This window comes from Mobula birostris, chromosome 24, assembly GCF_030028105.1.
Source record: "Mobula birostris isolate sMobBir1 chromosome 24, sMobBir1.hap1, whole genome shotgun sequence".
NCBI lineage: Eukaryota > Metazoa > Chordata > Chondrichthyes > Myliobatiformes > Myliobatidae > Mobula > Mobula birostris.
Genome location: NC_092393.1, coordinates 5,909,404 through 5,926,359, shown reverse-complemented (window position 1 = coordinate 5,926,359; position 16,956 = coordinate 5,909,404). Strand labels below are relative to the sequence as shown.

General features: G+C 43.2%; 1 protein-coding gene across 1 annotated transcript in view; it reads left to right on the top strand.

The window, feature by feature from the left end:
• LOC140187244 (uncharacterized) overlaps window positions 1–16,956 on the top strand; it is a 191,070-nt gene that overhangs the window by 70,644 nt on the left and 103,470 nt on the right. The window contains exon 5 of the mRNA XM_072242361.1: window positions 16,070–16,115. Within this exon, the coding sequence (XP_072098462.1) occupies window positions 16,070–16,115 (46 nt within the window). The remainder of the gene's footprint in view (window positions 1–16,069; window positions 16,116–16,956) is intronic.

Sequence of the window (16,956 nt, the reverse complement as noted above, 5' to 3'; positions counted from 1 at the left end):
TTTTGGGCAGGGACCTTTCATCAGGACTGGAGAGGAAGGGGGTAGATCAAAATAAGAAGGTGGGAAGAGGGCGGATGGTGGGGGAGAGAGGAATGAAAAGCTGAGGGATGAAATAGGTGGAAGAGGTTAGAGGGCTGAGGGAGAAAGAATCTGATAGGAGAGGACAGTGGAGTAAAGGGAAGATGGGGAACCAGAGAGCACTGAGGGGCATACTACGAACCTGGGAAAGGAGAAGTGGGGTGCTGTGCAGCCTGACCCACTGAGTTCCTCCAGTATTTTGTGTGTGTTGCTCAAGACTTACAGCATCTGCAGAGTCTCTTTAGAGAAGCCAATGTATCAATTTTCTGTCTGTGGGAACCATGTATCTATTGTCTATATCAGGGGTCCCCAACATTTTTTGCACTGCGGACTGCTTTCATATGGACAATAGTCTTGCGGACTGGCTGACCCGGGGGTGGGGGGGGGGGGGGTAGGGTTGCCAACAGACAAGAGTAGCAGTCATATACGTTGTGTTTACCCAGAAAAGACTACAATGACCATGAAGCCTTGCGCGGGCACCAGTGCGCATGTGTGTACCAGCCGATAATTTTTTTTCCCCTGCAAATCGTTTTTGGCGATTCTGTTCGGGGGGAGGGAGTGTTAATCACGACCGGAATATAGGTGTTAAGTGGCTAATACACTCAATTTCATTTCTAAAGTGATTTATCTAACGAATTTAATATTAAACACGGCGCATATTTTCCTCGCATGAATGTAGTGATAAGTCAATTATCAGGGGAGGACAGGGGAGCTTGAAGTAAGTATTGAACGAACTTCCAGTAGAAGTGGTGGAGGCAGGTTCGATATTATCATTTAAAGAAAAATCGGATAGGTATATCGACAGGAAAGTAATGGAGGGTTATGGGCTGAATGCAGGTCGGTGGGACGAGGTGAGAGTAAGAGTTCGGCACGGACTAGAAGGGCTGAGATGGCCTGTTTCCGTGCTGTAATTGTTATATGGTTATATAAGTAAGTCAATAGCATCATAACATTTTAAGTAATGTTTGGATATTAAACACACAGCACATATTTTCCTCGTATGAACATATAAAATCATTGCAACACACCAATATCGCTGAATCAGTAGGAGCCCTGGGCTTGTTTCCCTGCAACAAGACGGTCCTATCGAGGGGTGATGGGAAACAGCGATACTCGAAGGGGGTTCCTTATGTCCAGTCTATTCCACAATTTAGCATTCATTGCATTCATTGCAGAAAACTCCGCTTCACAGAGATATGTTGGAAATGGAAGCAACGTTTTCAGTGCTTTCCTGGCTATCTCAGGATATTCAGCCTTGACTTTGATCTAGAATGCCGGCAGAGATGTTATGTCAAACATACTTTTCAGCCCGTCGTCATTTGCAAGCTCGAGGAGTTGATCTTCCCGCGCTGACATGGATGATGCGTGCGTAATGACCTCGCGTGTGTTCAAGTTCAACAGTGGGCGTGACAGGGAATGAGGAAAGATGCAGATGACTCATATCGCCAAATCATATCGTTTCCTCGCGGCCCGGTAGCAGTCACGGCCCGGTGGTTGGTGACCGCTGGTCTATATTGTATTTTGTGGCGCATTTATTATGGTATCTGTCACATGGGTTGGGGTTTAGTAGAAGCAAGTGAGTATAGTTACATATTCACACTTTTTTAGTTGAATTTAATCTACTTGAGAGCTAGAGGTAACTGGGAATGATATATTTTGTTGTCTGCTAACTTCACTATATTGCTAATTGGAATGCTTGGTATGCTAATTACATTTTTATACCTCTTAGTATTGCTATTAGCTAGTTGTATCACTAATTTAGTTTTGTTAGTTTTTCATCATTGCAAGATCATTTGTCTTTGTTGGTTTTATAATAAAGGATCAAGCGTAGCTCTTTCGATTTGGAAATTTGTTATTTGGGAAGCACGTCATACAGTGTCAATTCCCGTACTCAGTCTCTCGCTGTTTTCAAGTAACCGCTACATTTTGGCAACAAAAAATGTCATACCAAACGAACACTGGTTTACGGCAAGGATTGCCTCTGACCTCTTGGCAAAACTTTCTTCTTAAATCTTTTTATTAATTTCCCAAAATTATAAACAGAATAACAATGTTGATACAGAGAGATTGGAATCATCTTATTGCTGGTAAGCATGTACAAAAAAGATTTCAAATAATACAAGTATAATAGACTTCTAAACTCTTGATATAAATAATCATAGAGAAAAAAGAAATAAAAAGAGAAAAATACAAAGAAACCCCCCCAAAAAAAAACAAAAAATAAATAAAACTAAATACTAAACCCAAAAAAAAAACAAACGGAGCAAAACAAGGCTAGACCATTATCTTAAATCGAACACGTTCAGTAATGTCGTCAACTCTGCTCCTCTATTCATATATTTTAAGTTAATAAGAAGGATTCAGAAAGGTCAAATTACATCATATGAAAATGTTGAATAAATGGTTTCCAAGTCTCTTCAAATTTAACTGAAGGATCAAAAATGTCACTTCTGATTTTTTCTTAATTGAAACATAATATAGTTTGGGAAAACCATTGAAATGTAGTAGGAGGATTGGTCTCCTTCCAGTTCAATAAAATGGATCTTCTGGCCATTAAAGTAACAAATGCGATCATCCGACAGGCTGAAGAGGATAAAAATCTATGTTCAAACCAAAAATTGCCGTAATAGGATGGGGTTGTAAATCAAAACGCAAAACCGTTGAGATAATATCAAAAATATCTTTCCAGAATTTTTTCCAAAAGAGGACAGGACCAAAACATATGAGTTAAAGAAGCCACCTCAGAGTGACATCTGTCACAAATAGGGTTTATGTGGGAATAAAAACGGGCTAATTTATCTTTAGGCATATGGGGACCTCTTGGCAAAACTGGAGCAGCTTATAGCAAGTAAATGACCTTTCGTTGATTCATTCTTCTCCTAGAAGAATGTTGATTCATACCTGTTCCTAGAGATGCTGCCTGGCCTGCTGCGTTCACCAGCAACCTTGATGTGTGTTGCTTGAATTTCCAGCATCTGCAGAATTCCTCGTGTTTACGTTTTGTTGATTCATGCTATGTATTTGTGGTTTCAACACAGTTTTGAATGGTCAGTGCTGTCTGTCCATTGGGAGCCATTGCTCAGTCATGTGGCGTTTGCCTGGAGGTTTGTCGCTTTGCTTATTAAAATGTTGAAATATTCTGGTTGTCGACATTTGAACTGAAGGCTGCTTGTTCAGTCTGGTTTAAGTGCTGTGGTTGTGGAGACAATTTGTTTGTTGTCTACCTTTATTGAATCAAATATCACTGGTGCTATTTTAAATGCAAGTTGTGCAACCAGTGAAAATAACATGAATGTATCAAAGCATGGAACTGGCGCCAACAACCCTGAAGTTGGGGTTTGTAAAAGAGGAAGGCTAAGGCTAATCTAATCAAAAGGAGTATGAAACAAATGTGAACAAAATTAAAGATTTAATACAATTAATTTAAGAAAATTTTTTAAAAATGCCTTACAGTTGCAATCTTGTCTTGAGGACTTGACTAATCTCTGTGAAGCTGTTGCTAAGCATCATCACATTAATCTTATCATTTCCCGAGGCTGGACAAGGAAAACAGAACCAATGGTTTTCAAACATTGATTGCTATTACAATGCATTCATAGAGTATATGAAACATTGCAACCACATTTGTTCTATTGAAGATCATGTTGCTGCAACAAGTGTATATATAGCACACCTTCTATCAGACAATAGTTCTTAAATTCCAAGGCATGTTTTGACTACACATATAGCAGAAGACCCACAAGATGATGTAAAACTGAACAACAATGTGATAAATGTCAGTGCTCGAACTTCTGTTACAGGAAGAGAACCTTCTGTACCTACTATCTCCTCTGCCTGCATTAAAACAGAGGCTGATTTAGCTGCATTAATCAGACATCAGTAATTATTGAAGGACAAACATGTGCTGGAAGAGCAAGGGGAGCAGCTATGCAAAAGGAAGGAACAGTTTAAGTTGGAGGATGAAATTGCCACACAGGTGGCCAAAGTTAATGTGTTAAGGGCTTCAAGTGTGGTGAGTGCTGAAAGTGCTCCAGCAAGACAGTCCTATGATATGAGATCCTATATTGATAGGACACAGCAGAAAACAAAGGCGCTCAATGTCAATGTTGATTCATTTGTTTGTCAAGTGTCTGTGAAACATGAAAAAGACCACCCCCTCCCCCAGGAGGTAGTTCAGGCTGTTCACTCTCTGCCTGCATGAATGAGGCACTTGGAGCCAGTGTCATATTCAGCAGCTGAAAGGGCTCATGAAGACATTCATTTACAGCATGGAAACCCTTTTCTCAAAATGATATGTCAGAATAGTATTATTGATATTATGAGGAAGCAAAATATAACCATATAACAATTACAGTTACAGCATGGAAACAAAATAAAATAACAAATTCTTGGCACAACAACGTATCTCAGCTTTGCCTAAAAGAGAGATAAATTTTCTATGGTGATCCATTGTAGAATCGTGCATTCATTCGGACTTTTGAAAAGGGTGTTGAAGGCAAGACTGACAGCTGTAGTTGACTGCCTCTATATCCTTAAACAGTACACTAGAGGTCACCCTAGAGTACTTGTCAGGAGTTGCCAGCATGTTGACCCTAAGAAAGGATATGTAAAAGCTAAGGTAATGAACAGAAAATAGCATCAGCCTACATGAAAAGGTTCCTTGGATACCTATCAAACCTGAAGATGTGAAAGCTCTTCAAGACTACTGTCTTTTTCTAAGAGGCTGTTGCATGGAGAAAGAAGTGCAGTGTACACGTGAGCTGGACATGTCTGCCAATATGTTAATAACCATAAAGAAACTGCCCTATATGCTTCGGGATAAATGCAGAACAGTGGTCTGTAAACTACAAGAAAGGCACAACTGTGAGACTATTTTTGCCAACTTTGTTGATTTTATTGAGAGACAAGTAAAGATTGCCATGCACCCAATCTTTGGGAATATAGAGAATGCTGCATCACCGACAATAAGCAAAAGTTCACAAAGTGAACAAAGCTCACTCACAACTTCGTTCTAAGGATAAAGGAAGCAGCCTTGCCACTGTAACCACTGTGAGAGGGAAAACTAAAACCAAACCTGGAACTAAAAGAAGGGAAGTGGTCTTGTCAGCCAAAAGAGTTTGTCTGTTCTGCAAGGGCGAGCGCACAATGTATCCGTGCCCTCAGCTGGAGAAAAGGGCTCATAGTGAGAAGATTGCCTTCCTAAAAGAAAATGTTGTCTGCTTTAGCTGTTTGTATACAGGACACATCAGCAGGAACTGCAGGAAGTGTCTTTCATAGAAACATAGAAAATAGGTGCAGGAGTAGGCCATTCGGCCCTTCGAGCCTGCACCGCCATTTATTATGATCTTGGCTGATCATCCAACTCAGAACCCTGCCCCAGCTTTCCCTCCATACCCCCTGATCCCTGTAGCCACAAGGGCCATATCTAACTCCCTTTCATGCAAGGTGTGTTGTGGCAAGCATCCCAGCATATGTCTTATTCACTCTAAAAAAAAAAAGGGTGCAGAATCAGAACAAGCCATGAAAGAATCAGACAAGCATTGAGTAGTTCCCTGGCCTATCTAATGGTCTTACAGGGATTGTAAACTTCCCACAGTTCCGGTACAAATAAAGTCTAAGAAGGGTAACAAGACAATGGTTACTTGTGCTTTCCCAGATCCAGGGAGCACAGGGAGAGGGCCTAAGGTGGCGTGCCTGAATGACTGTCGACCTGTGGCTCTGAAATCAATTGCTATGAAGTGCTTCGAGAGACTGGTTATGGCACACATCAACCACAGCCTACCGGTCAACCTCAACGCTTTGCAATTCGCCTACCAGAGCAACAGGTCAACAGCAGATGCCATCTCTCTGGCCCTACATTCCTCCTTAGAACACTTGGAGAATAAAGACGCATACGTAAGGCTCCTTTTCATTGACTACAGCTCTGCCTTTAATACCGTCATTCCAAATAAACTGATTCCTAAGCTCCGGAACCTGGGCCTTAGCACTCAGATCTGCAGCTGGATCTTCAAATTCCTCACAGACAGGACCCAAGCTGTAAAAATAGGGGACAAGCTCTCCTCTACAATCACTCTGAGCACCGGTGCCCCACAAGGCTGTGTACTCAGCTCCCTGCTGTACTCACTGTACACCCATGATTGTGTAGCCAAGTTTCCATCAAACTCAATATATAAGTTTGCTGACACAACAATTGTAGGCCGTATCTCGGGTAATGATGAGTTTGAGTACAGAGAGGAAATTAAAAACCTGGTGGCATGGTGCAAAGACAATAACTTATCCTTCAACGTCAGCAAGACGAAGGAATTGGTTGTTGACTTCAGAAGGTGTAGTGGACCGCATGACCCCATTTACATCGGTGGTGCGCAAGTGGAACAGGTCAAAAGCTTTAAGTTCCTCGGGGTCAATATCACAAATGATCTGACTTTGTCCAACCAAGCAGAGTCCACTGCCAAGAAGGCCCACCAGCGCCTTTACTTCCTGAGAAAACTAAAGAAATTTAGCCTGTCCCCTAAAACCCTCACTAATTTTTATAGATGCACCGTAGAAAGCATTCTTCTAGGGTGCATCACAACCTGGTATGGAAGTTGTCCTGTCCAAGACCGGAAGAAGCTGCAGAAGATCGTGAACACGGCACAGCACATCACACAAACCAATCTTCCATCCTTGGACTCACTTTACACCGCACGCTGTTGGAGCAGTGCTGCCAGGATAATCAAGGACACGACCCAACCAGCCAACACACTTTTCGTCCCTCTTCCCTCCGGGAGAAGGTTCAGGAACTTGAAGACTCGTACGGCCAGGTTTTGGAACAGCTTCTTTCCAACTGTGATAAGACTGCTGGACGGATCCTGACCCGGATCTGGGCCATAACCTCCAAATATCCAGACCTGCATCTCAGTTTTTTTTTTGCACTACCTTACTTTCCATTTTTCTATTTTCTAGTTATGATTTATAATTTAAATTTTTAATATTTACTAATCTTTACTACTTTTAACATTTAATATTTGTAATCCAGGGAGTGGGAAGCGCAGAATTAAATATCGCTGTGATGATTGTATGTTCTAGCATCAAATGTTTGGCGACAATAAAGTATAAAGTATAATAAACAATTTCAACTTCACAGGAGAAAGGACACGCACTCTCTTACACTCTCCGGACAAGAGAGAGTTGTAGGTAGCTACATCATTTCAGGATTGGAAGTGGCTGGCTTGGATAGTGAAAACTATTGTGAACTACCTAACATTTATACATAGGAAAATATGCCTGTCCACAAAAGATGAGGAGGATGAATGGACAAGGGAGTCGCGTAGGGAGCGATCCCTGCAGAAAGCCTGGGGAGGGTGGGGGAGGGAAAGATGTGCTTAGTGGTGGGATCCCATTGGAGGTGGCGGAAGTTATGGAGAATAGTATGTTGGACCCGGAGGCTGGTGGGGTGGTAGGTGAGGACAAGGGGAACCTTATTCCTAGTGGGGTGGCAGGAGGTTGGGGGGAGAGCAGGTGTGCGTGAAATGGGAGAGATGCATTTGAGAGTAGAGTTGATGGTGGAGGAAGGGAAGCCCCTTTCTTTAAAAGAGGAGGACATCTCCTTCATCCTGGAATGAAAAGCCTCAACCTGAGAGCAGATGCAGCGGAGATGGAGGAATTGCGAGAAGGGGATGGCAATTTTGCAAGAGACAGGGTGAGAAGAGGAATAGTCCAGGTAGCTGTGAGAGCCCGTAGGCTTATAGTAGACATCAGTAGATAAGCTGTCTCCAGAGATAGAGACAGAAAGATCAAGAAAGGGGAGGGAAGTGTCGGAAATGGACCAGGTAAACTTGAAGGCAGATGAAAGTTGGAGGCAAAGTTAATGAAGTCAATGAGCTCAGCATGCATGCAGGAAGCAGTGCCAATGCAGTCGTCGATGTAGCGAAGGAAAAGTGGGGGACAGTTACCAGGTTAGGTTTGGAACGTAGATTGTTCCACTTTCAAATCTCTTACTATCTCTTCTTTCAGTTAGTCCTGACGAAGGGTCTCGGCCCAAAACATCGACTGTACCTCTTCCTATAGATGCTGCCTAGCCTGCTGCGTTCACCAGCAACTTTTATGCGTGAGGAAGACTGGATTCTTAGATTTAAGAACATGCTTTTGTTTCTTAGTTGGAAGAGGAAGCAACTGATCATCGCTCTTGCTCAATCTGACTCGGATGAAGAACAGCAAGGGTATTCTTTGGAGAGAAAGATTAAGATGGCCGAAGGTCAGATCAGCCAAGATTGTCTCTGAGTGGAGGAGCTCAGAAAGACTGAAATGGAGGTCACTGGGTTTTGCCAAAGTAAGATATTTCTAGTAACCACATGTTATCCAGGTTGCACCGAAAATACTTGATTGCTAGTGCTGGTACACCTATAAGAAGAATCCTGTCTACGTGCATTGTTTGTTGATGGTTGCACACTGTTCCAGGACACCAGCACAGGGCGGATCTACCTCTGGACAGGGTCTCTCCAGATGAACCTTCACTTACACGTGTAATAGTGGACTAGTTTGGACCTTTTGAGGTGAAGAACAGGAGTACAGTGAAGAGGTATGGGGCCATATTTACCTGTCTAGCTACTTGAGTCTTCACATTGAAGTGGCATCTTCCTTAGACGCAGATTCCTTTGTTAATGCACTTCAACGTTTTACAGAAAATGAGGACAGGTTCGTGAACTGCACTCTGCTAAAGTTACAAATTTTGTTGGAGCTGAGCATGAGTTGCAAGGAGTGATTGAGAAGTGGAATCATCCGAAGATCAGTGATGTCCTTTTTCAGAAAGGAACTAAGTGAATTTTTAACCACTCGGCTGGTTCACATCATGGAAGAACATGGGAGAGGTTGATCAAGTCTGTGTGAAAGGTCCTCAATTCAACCATAAAGGTGCAGAATCTTGACGAAGCAGGTTTCCGCACAGTCCTTTGTGAAGTAGCAGCTATTATCAATGGTCAGTGGATTACTAAAGCATCCTCCGATCCCAGTGATTTGGAAGCTTTACCATCCAAACATCTGTTGCTTCTGAAGACCTCACCATCTGACTACTGCCAAGACATGTATGTTCATTGTAGAGGAAGCAAGTCTGATAAATGTCAAACTTGTTTTGGAAACAATGAGTCAAGGAGTATTTACCACAGTTACAGGAATGTCAGAAATGGTCAGGAATAAAATACAATTTCCTCCCAGGAGATATTGTGCTTATAGTTGATGACACAGTGCTTTAAAGCTCGTGGATCATGGGAAGAGTCATTCAAGTCTATCCAGACAGAAGAGCATTTGTGTGGCAAGTGCGCATCAAGACCAAGACCTGCTGTCTGTACAGACCTATAACCGAGATTTGTCTTCTGCAGGAGCCAGACGTTTGAGGAGTTACAGCTCTAGAAACTTCATGTCTTTGACTTGACAGAGAGTGGTAGTAAAGATCACTCTGTGCTGGGCTAAGTGCCGGTAACCACCGGCTTAGGTGACTGGTACATGACTTGACTGGAAAGAGAAAGAAGAAAGAGGATATTTGTATAAATGTTAAGATGTTTGTTCTTAAAGATTTCACATCTCCTACTTTGGTATGTATTAGTGTAATTATTTGCGGGAAGATAGCAGCGCGACGCAGCTCGCAGCGGCCACTCCGGTGGTGATGTCTGTTATTTGTCAAGTAGGGTGCCGTGCACAATCCTGATTTGATGGAGACAGACGTGAGAGCACGGAGAAACTTCTGGTGAAACTTCTGAAATGCCCGCTTCGCTGCTGCTGTTACTATGTGATCCAGGATCTCCGGAGGAGAAGGCCCCGAGTCCTCGGCTTTGCTTGTTGCTCGGCGGCCGGGACGAGGTCGAAGCGCTTGGCAGAGGATGGTGCTCGGTGCTCAGTGTTGGAGGGCTGGTCGGAGGCTCGAAGTTTTCGGACAGACTTAGAGTCCGCTGCGGTCGGGTGTTTCCAATGGTGTGGCATCGGCAAGTTTGCGGTGCTTGGAGGTTCATGGCGGGAAGAGTTTCTCCCTTCTACCGTCTGCGTGAGATGATGAGGCTATCAGGACTTCGAGACTTTTTTTTACCATGTCCATGGTCTGCTCTTTATCAAATTATGGTATTGCTTTGCACTGTTGTAACTATATGTTATAATTATGTGGTTTTGTCAGTGTTAGTCATGGTTTGCTCTGTGTTTTCTTGTGATACCATTCTGGAGGAACGTTGTATCATTTTTTAATGCATGCATTTCTAAATGACAATAAATGAAAACTGAACTGAACTGAATAATTAGGGGTTGGGATATAGGAGCCATGTATCTATTTTCTGTCTGTATTGTATTTTGTGCTGTGTTTATTATGCTAATTTGACACATGGGTTGGGGTGTGGTAGAAGCAAATGAGTACAGTTATGTATTTGTGCTTTGTCTTGGTTGAGAGCTAGAGGCAGCTGGGAATTATATTTTTTTATTGACTGCTAACTTCACTAATTGCTGATTAGAATATATTAGACTGCTCGTTACATTAACTTTGCTTAGTTATTCTATTTGATGGCTAATTATGCTAATTGAATGCTTAGTTACGCTGATTATGCTATTGTACTGCTAATTAGACCGTTGTATCACTAATTTAGTTTTATTAGTTTTACATCGCTACAACCATAGAACCCTACAGCACAGAAAACTTCTAGACTGTGCCGAAACTTTATTCCGCTAGTCCCATTGACCTGCACCCAGTCCATAACCCTCCAGACCTCTCCCATCTATGTACCTATCCAATTTATTCTTAAAATTTAAGAATACCACATCAGATAGCAGCTCGTTCCACACTCCCACCACTCTGAGTGAAGAAGTTTCCCCTAATGTTCCCCCTAAATCTTTCCCCTTTCACCCTAAAGCCATGTCCTCTCATATTTATCTCTCCTGCTCTAAGTGGAAAGAGCCTACTCGCATTTACTCTGTCTATACCCCTCATAATTTTGTAAACCTCTATCAAATCTCCCCTCATTCTTCTACGCTCCAAGGAATAAAATCCTAACTTGTTCAATCTTTCCCTGTAACTCAACTCTTGAAGACCCGGCAAGACCCTGAACTGGAGGGGTACTAACATTCTTGCAGGAAAGTTTGCTAGTGCTGCTTGGGGGGGGGGGGCTTAAACTAAATTTGCAGGGGGCAGGGGTCCAGATTGTGAGAGAGGATAGCGAGATGAAGTATAAAGGACAGGTGGGGACTACACGGTTCCGGAATATTAAGTGTGAAGTAGAGAAAGGTGAGGCAGAACGAGTGATAAGGAGGATACATGTGCAGAGGGATGGTCTGACGGAGCATGGAGTTAAATGTGCAGAAAGAGTAAGTAAATTTAAGAAGGACAACAAAATTCAAGGGGCGTATAGCCCGGTGAGAGTTCCGGGAGCTGGGTTATGCACAATAGGCAGCGATTTAAACAGAGAGAGGAGAAATGGGTTAAAAATTCTATATCTGAATGCGCAAAGTGTCAGAGATAAGGCGGATGAGCTTGAAGCTCAGGTGCGAATGGGTAACTATGATGTTGTTGGGATAACGGAGACATGGCTACAGGGGGATCAGACCTGGGAATTGAATGTACAAGGGTATACGTGCTATCGAAGGGACAGAAAAGTGGGCAGAGGGGGTGGGGTGGCCCTGTTGGTGAGGAATGAGATTCAGTCCCTTGCAAGGGGGGACATAGAATCAGGAGAAGTAGAGTCAGTGTGGATAGAACTGAGGAACAGTAAGGGCAAAAAGATCTAATAGGTGTTATCTCCAGGCCCCCAAACAGTAGCATGGATATTGGGTGCAAGTTGAATAGGGAGTTAACAATGGCATGTGGCAAAGGAAATGTCGCAGTAGTTATGGGGGATTTCAACATGCAGGTGAACTAGGAAAATCAGGTTGGTACTGGACCCCAGGATGGGGAATTTGTAGAGTGCCTACGGGATGCATTTTTGGAGCAGCTTGTACGAGAGCTGACCAGGGATAAGGCTATTCTGGATTTAGTGTTGTGCAATGAACAGGATTTGATAAGTGATCTTGAAGTAAAGGAGCCATTAGGAGGTAGTGACCATAATATGATAAGTTTTTATCTGCAAGTTGAGAGGGATAAAGGCAGATCAGAAGTGTCAGTATTGCAGTTGAACAAAGGAGACTATGGAGTCATGAGGGAGGAGCTGGCCAAAGTTGACTGGTCGGATATCCTAGCAGAAGAGACAGTGGAACAGCGATGGCAGGTATTCTTGGGAATAATGCACAAGGTGCAAAATCAGTTCATCCCCCGGAGAAGGAAGGATTCAAAGGGGGGAAAGTGGCCACAGTGGTTGACAAAGGAAGTCAGAGATATCATAGCATTAAAAAAGAAGAAGTATAACAGAGCAAAGGTGAGTGGGAAGACGGATGATTGGGAAATTTTTAAGGAGCAACAGAACTTAACTAAAAAGACAATACAGGGAGGAAAAATGAGGTATGAACGCACCCTAGCTAGGAATATAAAGGAGGATAGCAAAAGTTTTTTTAGGTATGTGAAGAGAAGGAAGATAGTTAAGAACAATGTTGGCCCTTGAAGAATGAATTGGGAGAAATTCTTATGGGAAACAGAGAAATGGCAGATGAATTTAATAAATACTTTGGATCTGTCTTCACTAGGGAAGACACAAGCAATCTCCAAGATGTATGGATGGGCCAAGGACATAAGGTAACAGAGGAGCTGAAACAGATTGACATTAGGAGGGAAACGGTGATGAGTAGACTGATGGGACTGAAGGCTAACAAATCCCCAGGTCCAGATGGTCTGCATCCTAGGGTACTAAAGGAGGTGGCTCTGGAAATTGCGGATGCATTGGTGATCATTTTCCAATGTTCCTTAGATTCAGGATCAGTTCCTGAGGACTGGCGAATGGCTAATGTTATCCCACTTTTTAAGAAAGGAGGGAGGAAGAAAACAGAGAACTATCGCCCTGTTAGCCTAACATCAGTAGTGGGGAAGATGCTAGAGTCCATTATTAAAGATGAAATAGCGGCATATCTTGATAGCAGTGATAGGATTGGGCCGAGCCAGCATGGATTTACCAAGGGCAAATCATGCTTGACTAATCTATTGGAGTTTTTCGAGGATGTAACCAGGAAGATAGACGCGGGAGATCCAGTGGATGTGGTGTACCTTGACTTTCAGAAGGCATTTGATAAGGTACCACATAGGATTGGTGGGTAAAATCAGAGCTCATGGCATTGGGGGGAGGATATTGACATGGATAGAAAACTGGTTGGCAGATAGAAAGCAAAGGGTAGCAGTGAATGGGTGTTTCTTGGAATGGCAGGTGATGACTAGTGGGGTGCCACAGGGCTCGGTATTGGGACCACAGCTGTTTATGATTTACGTTAATGATTTAGAGGAAGGCATTGTGAATAACATCAGCAAGTTTGCTGATGATACTAAGCTGGGTGGCAGTGTGACATGTGATGTGGATGTTAGGAGAATTCAAGGTGACTTGGATAGGCTGGGTGAGTGGGCAGAAACTTGGCAGATGGAATTTAATGTGAATAAGTGTGAGGTTATTCACTTTGGGAGCAAGAACAGGAAGGCAGATTATTATCTGAATGGTGTGGAGTTAGGTAAGGGAGAAATACAAAGAGATTTAGGAGTACTTGTTCATCAGTCTCTGAAGGTGAATGAGCAAGTGCAGCAGGCAGTGAAGAAGGCTAATGGAATGTTGGCCTTTATTACAAAGGGAATTGAGTACAAGAGCAAGGAAATCCTTTTGCATTTGTACAGGGCCCTGGTGAGACCACACCTGGAGTATTGTGTGCAGTTTTGGTCTCCAGGGTTAAGGAAGGACATCCTGGCTGTGGAGGAGGTGCAGCGTAGGTTCACTAGGTTAATTCCTGGGATGTCCGGACTGTCTTACGCAGAGAGGTTAGAGAGACTGGGCTTGTACACGCTGGAATTAAGGAGATTGAGGGGGGATCTGATTGAGACATATAAGATTATTAAGGGATTGGACAAGATAGAGGCAGGAAGTATGTTCCAGATGCTGGGAGAGTCAAGTACCAGAGGGCATGGTTTAAGAATAAGGGGTAGGTCATTTAGGACAAAGTTGAGGAGGAACAACTTCTCCCAGAGAGTTGTGGAGGTGTGGAACGCGCTGCCTCAGAAGGCAGTGGAGGCCAATTCTCTGGATGCTTTCAAGAAAGAGCTAGATAGGTATCTTATGGATAGGGGAATCAAGGGTTATGGGGACAAGGCAGGAACCGGGTATTGATAGTAGATGATCAGCCATGATCTCAGAATGGCGGTGCAGTCTCGAAGGGCTTGAATGGTCTACTTCTGCACCTATTGTCTAACATCCTACTAAATCTTCTCTGCACTCTTTCAATCTTACTGATATCCTTCCTATAGTTAGGTGACCAGAACTGCACACAATATTTCAAATTTGGCCTCACCAATGTCTTATACAACCTCACCATAACATCCCAACTCCTATACTCAATACTTGGATTTATGAATGCCGGGATACCAAAAGCATTCTTTTCAACCCTGTCTACCTGTGACGCCACTTTCAGGAAATTATGTATCTGAACTCCCAGATCCCTTTGCTCCTCCGCATTCCTCAGTGCCCTACCATTTACTGTGTATGTCCTACCTTGATTTGTCCTTCCAAAATGCAACACCTCACACTTGTCTGCATTAAATTCAATCTGCGATTTTCTAGCCCATTTTTCCAGTTGGTCCAGATCCCTTTGTAAACTTTGAAAGCCTTCCTTGCTGTCCACAATGCCTCCAATCTTAGTGTCATCAGCAAACTTGCTGATCCAATTTACCATATTGTCATCTAGATCATGGATATAGACAACAGGCAACAATGGTCCCAGCACAGATCCTTGAGGCACACCACTAGTCACAGGCCTCCAGTCTGAGAAGCAATCATCCACTACCACTCTGTCTTTTCCCACACAGCTGATTTCAAATCCAGTTTACAACCTTTCCATGGATACCTAGTGTCTGAACCTTCTGAACTAACCTCCCATGTGGGACCTTGTTAAAGGCCTTTCTAAAGTCCATGTAGACAACATCCACAGCCTTTCCTTTGTCTACTTTCTTGGTAACCTCCTCAAAAAAACTCTACAAGATTCGTTAAACACGATCTACCACGCACAAAGCCATGCTGACTATCCTTAATCAACCCTTGGTTGTCCAAATACTTGTGTATCCGATCTCTCAGAAAACCTTCCAATAATTTACCTACTACTGATGTCAGGCTCACGGGCCTGTAATTACCTGGTTTACTTTTGGAGCCTTTTTTAAACAACAGAACAACATGAGCTACCCTCCAATCCTCCGGCACCATACCTGTGGCTAAGGACATTTTAAATATTTCTGCCAGGGCCCCTGCAATTTCTACACTAGTCTCTCTCAAGGTCCGAGGAAATATCATGTCAGGCCTGGGGGATTTATCTACCTTTATTCACTGTAAGGCAGCAAGCACCTCCTCCTCGTTAATCTCTATATGTTCCATGACACTGCTGCTTGTTTCCCTTCCTTCCATATACATTATGCCAGTTTCCTGAGTAAATACTGAAGCAAAAAAACTGTTTAAGATCTTCCCCATCATTTGTTTTTTCTGGTTCCATAATAAAAGATCGAACATACCCTTTTTGATTTGGAAATTTGTTAATTGGAAGCGCGTCATACAGCGTCAATTATCCTAGCTTTGTCTCTCAGCGGTTTTGGTTTGTTTTCAAGTAACCACTACACTCTTGTACATTCTGACCAGAGGTGTCAGAACAGTGGATGCAATTGGGGTAATAATAATAATAATGCAGTTTTGACAGATGTTTAGAAAATGAAACTACTGTATCCCCATTCTTCACCAAGTAACCTCAGAGATGCTTCAGGTCTGAAACATATGAATAAGCATTGTCCAGAAAAGCACATGAGAAACAATACAAGATTGATCACTGAACCGCTCCCTGATCAAATTCTTCAGTTGCTAACTTCCCCGTTCTTTATTTGTTACAGTGGTATGACCCTGAGAGCTCTGTGCTGGCCAATGAGTGCTTTGCAGGTACGTACGTGTTCCGGTAGTCTGGCATTCTTTGGATTTGGGGTTTTTCCAGATCTCAGCTTGTTTAGGTCGGTCTTGCTGTTCTCTTGGATAGTGCAGTAACACTCTGGAATGTAATGAGGTCTCTGTAGAACAGTAAAAGAACTTTGGGTCGTAGAGGTTACCGAGAATTTCTGCTTCACTGCTCCAGTGACCCAGTGATCCTGACCCCAGCTGCTGTCTGGCTGGAGGTTGCACGTTCTCCCTGTGTGTACTGTGTGTGTACTGTATGTGTACTGTGTGTATACTGTCTGGCTGGAGGTTGCACGTTCTGTCTGTCTGTACTGTGTGTATACTGTGTGTGTACTGTGTATACTGTGTGTGTACTGTCTGGCTGGATGTTGCATGTTCTCCCTGTGTGTACTGTGTGGCTGGAGGTTGCATGTTCTCCCTGTGTGTATACTGTGTATGTACTATGTGTATACTGTCTGGTTGGAGGTTGCATGTTCTCCCTGTGTGTATACTGTCTGTATACTGTCTGGCTGGTGGTTGCATGTTCTCCCTGTGTGTGTACTGTGTGTATATTCTCTGGCTGGAAGTTGCATGTTCTCCCTGTGTGTATACTGTGTGTATATTCTCTGGCTGGAGGTTGCATGTTCTCCCTGTGTGTATACTGTGTGCATATTCTCTGGCTGGAGGTTGCATGTTCTCCCTGTGTGTGTACTGTGTGTATACTGTGTGTATACCGTCTGGCTGGAAGTTGCATGTTCTCCCTGTGTGTATACTGTCTGTATACTGTCTGGCTGGAGGTTGCATGTTCTCCCTGTGTATATACTGTGTATACTGTGTGTATACAGTCTGG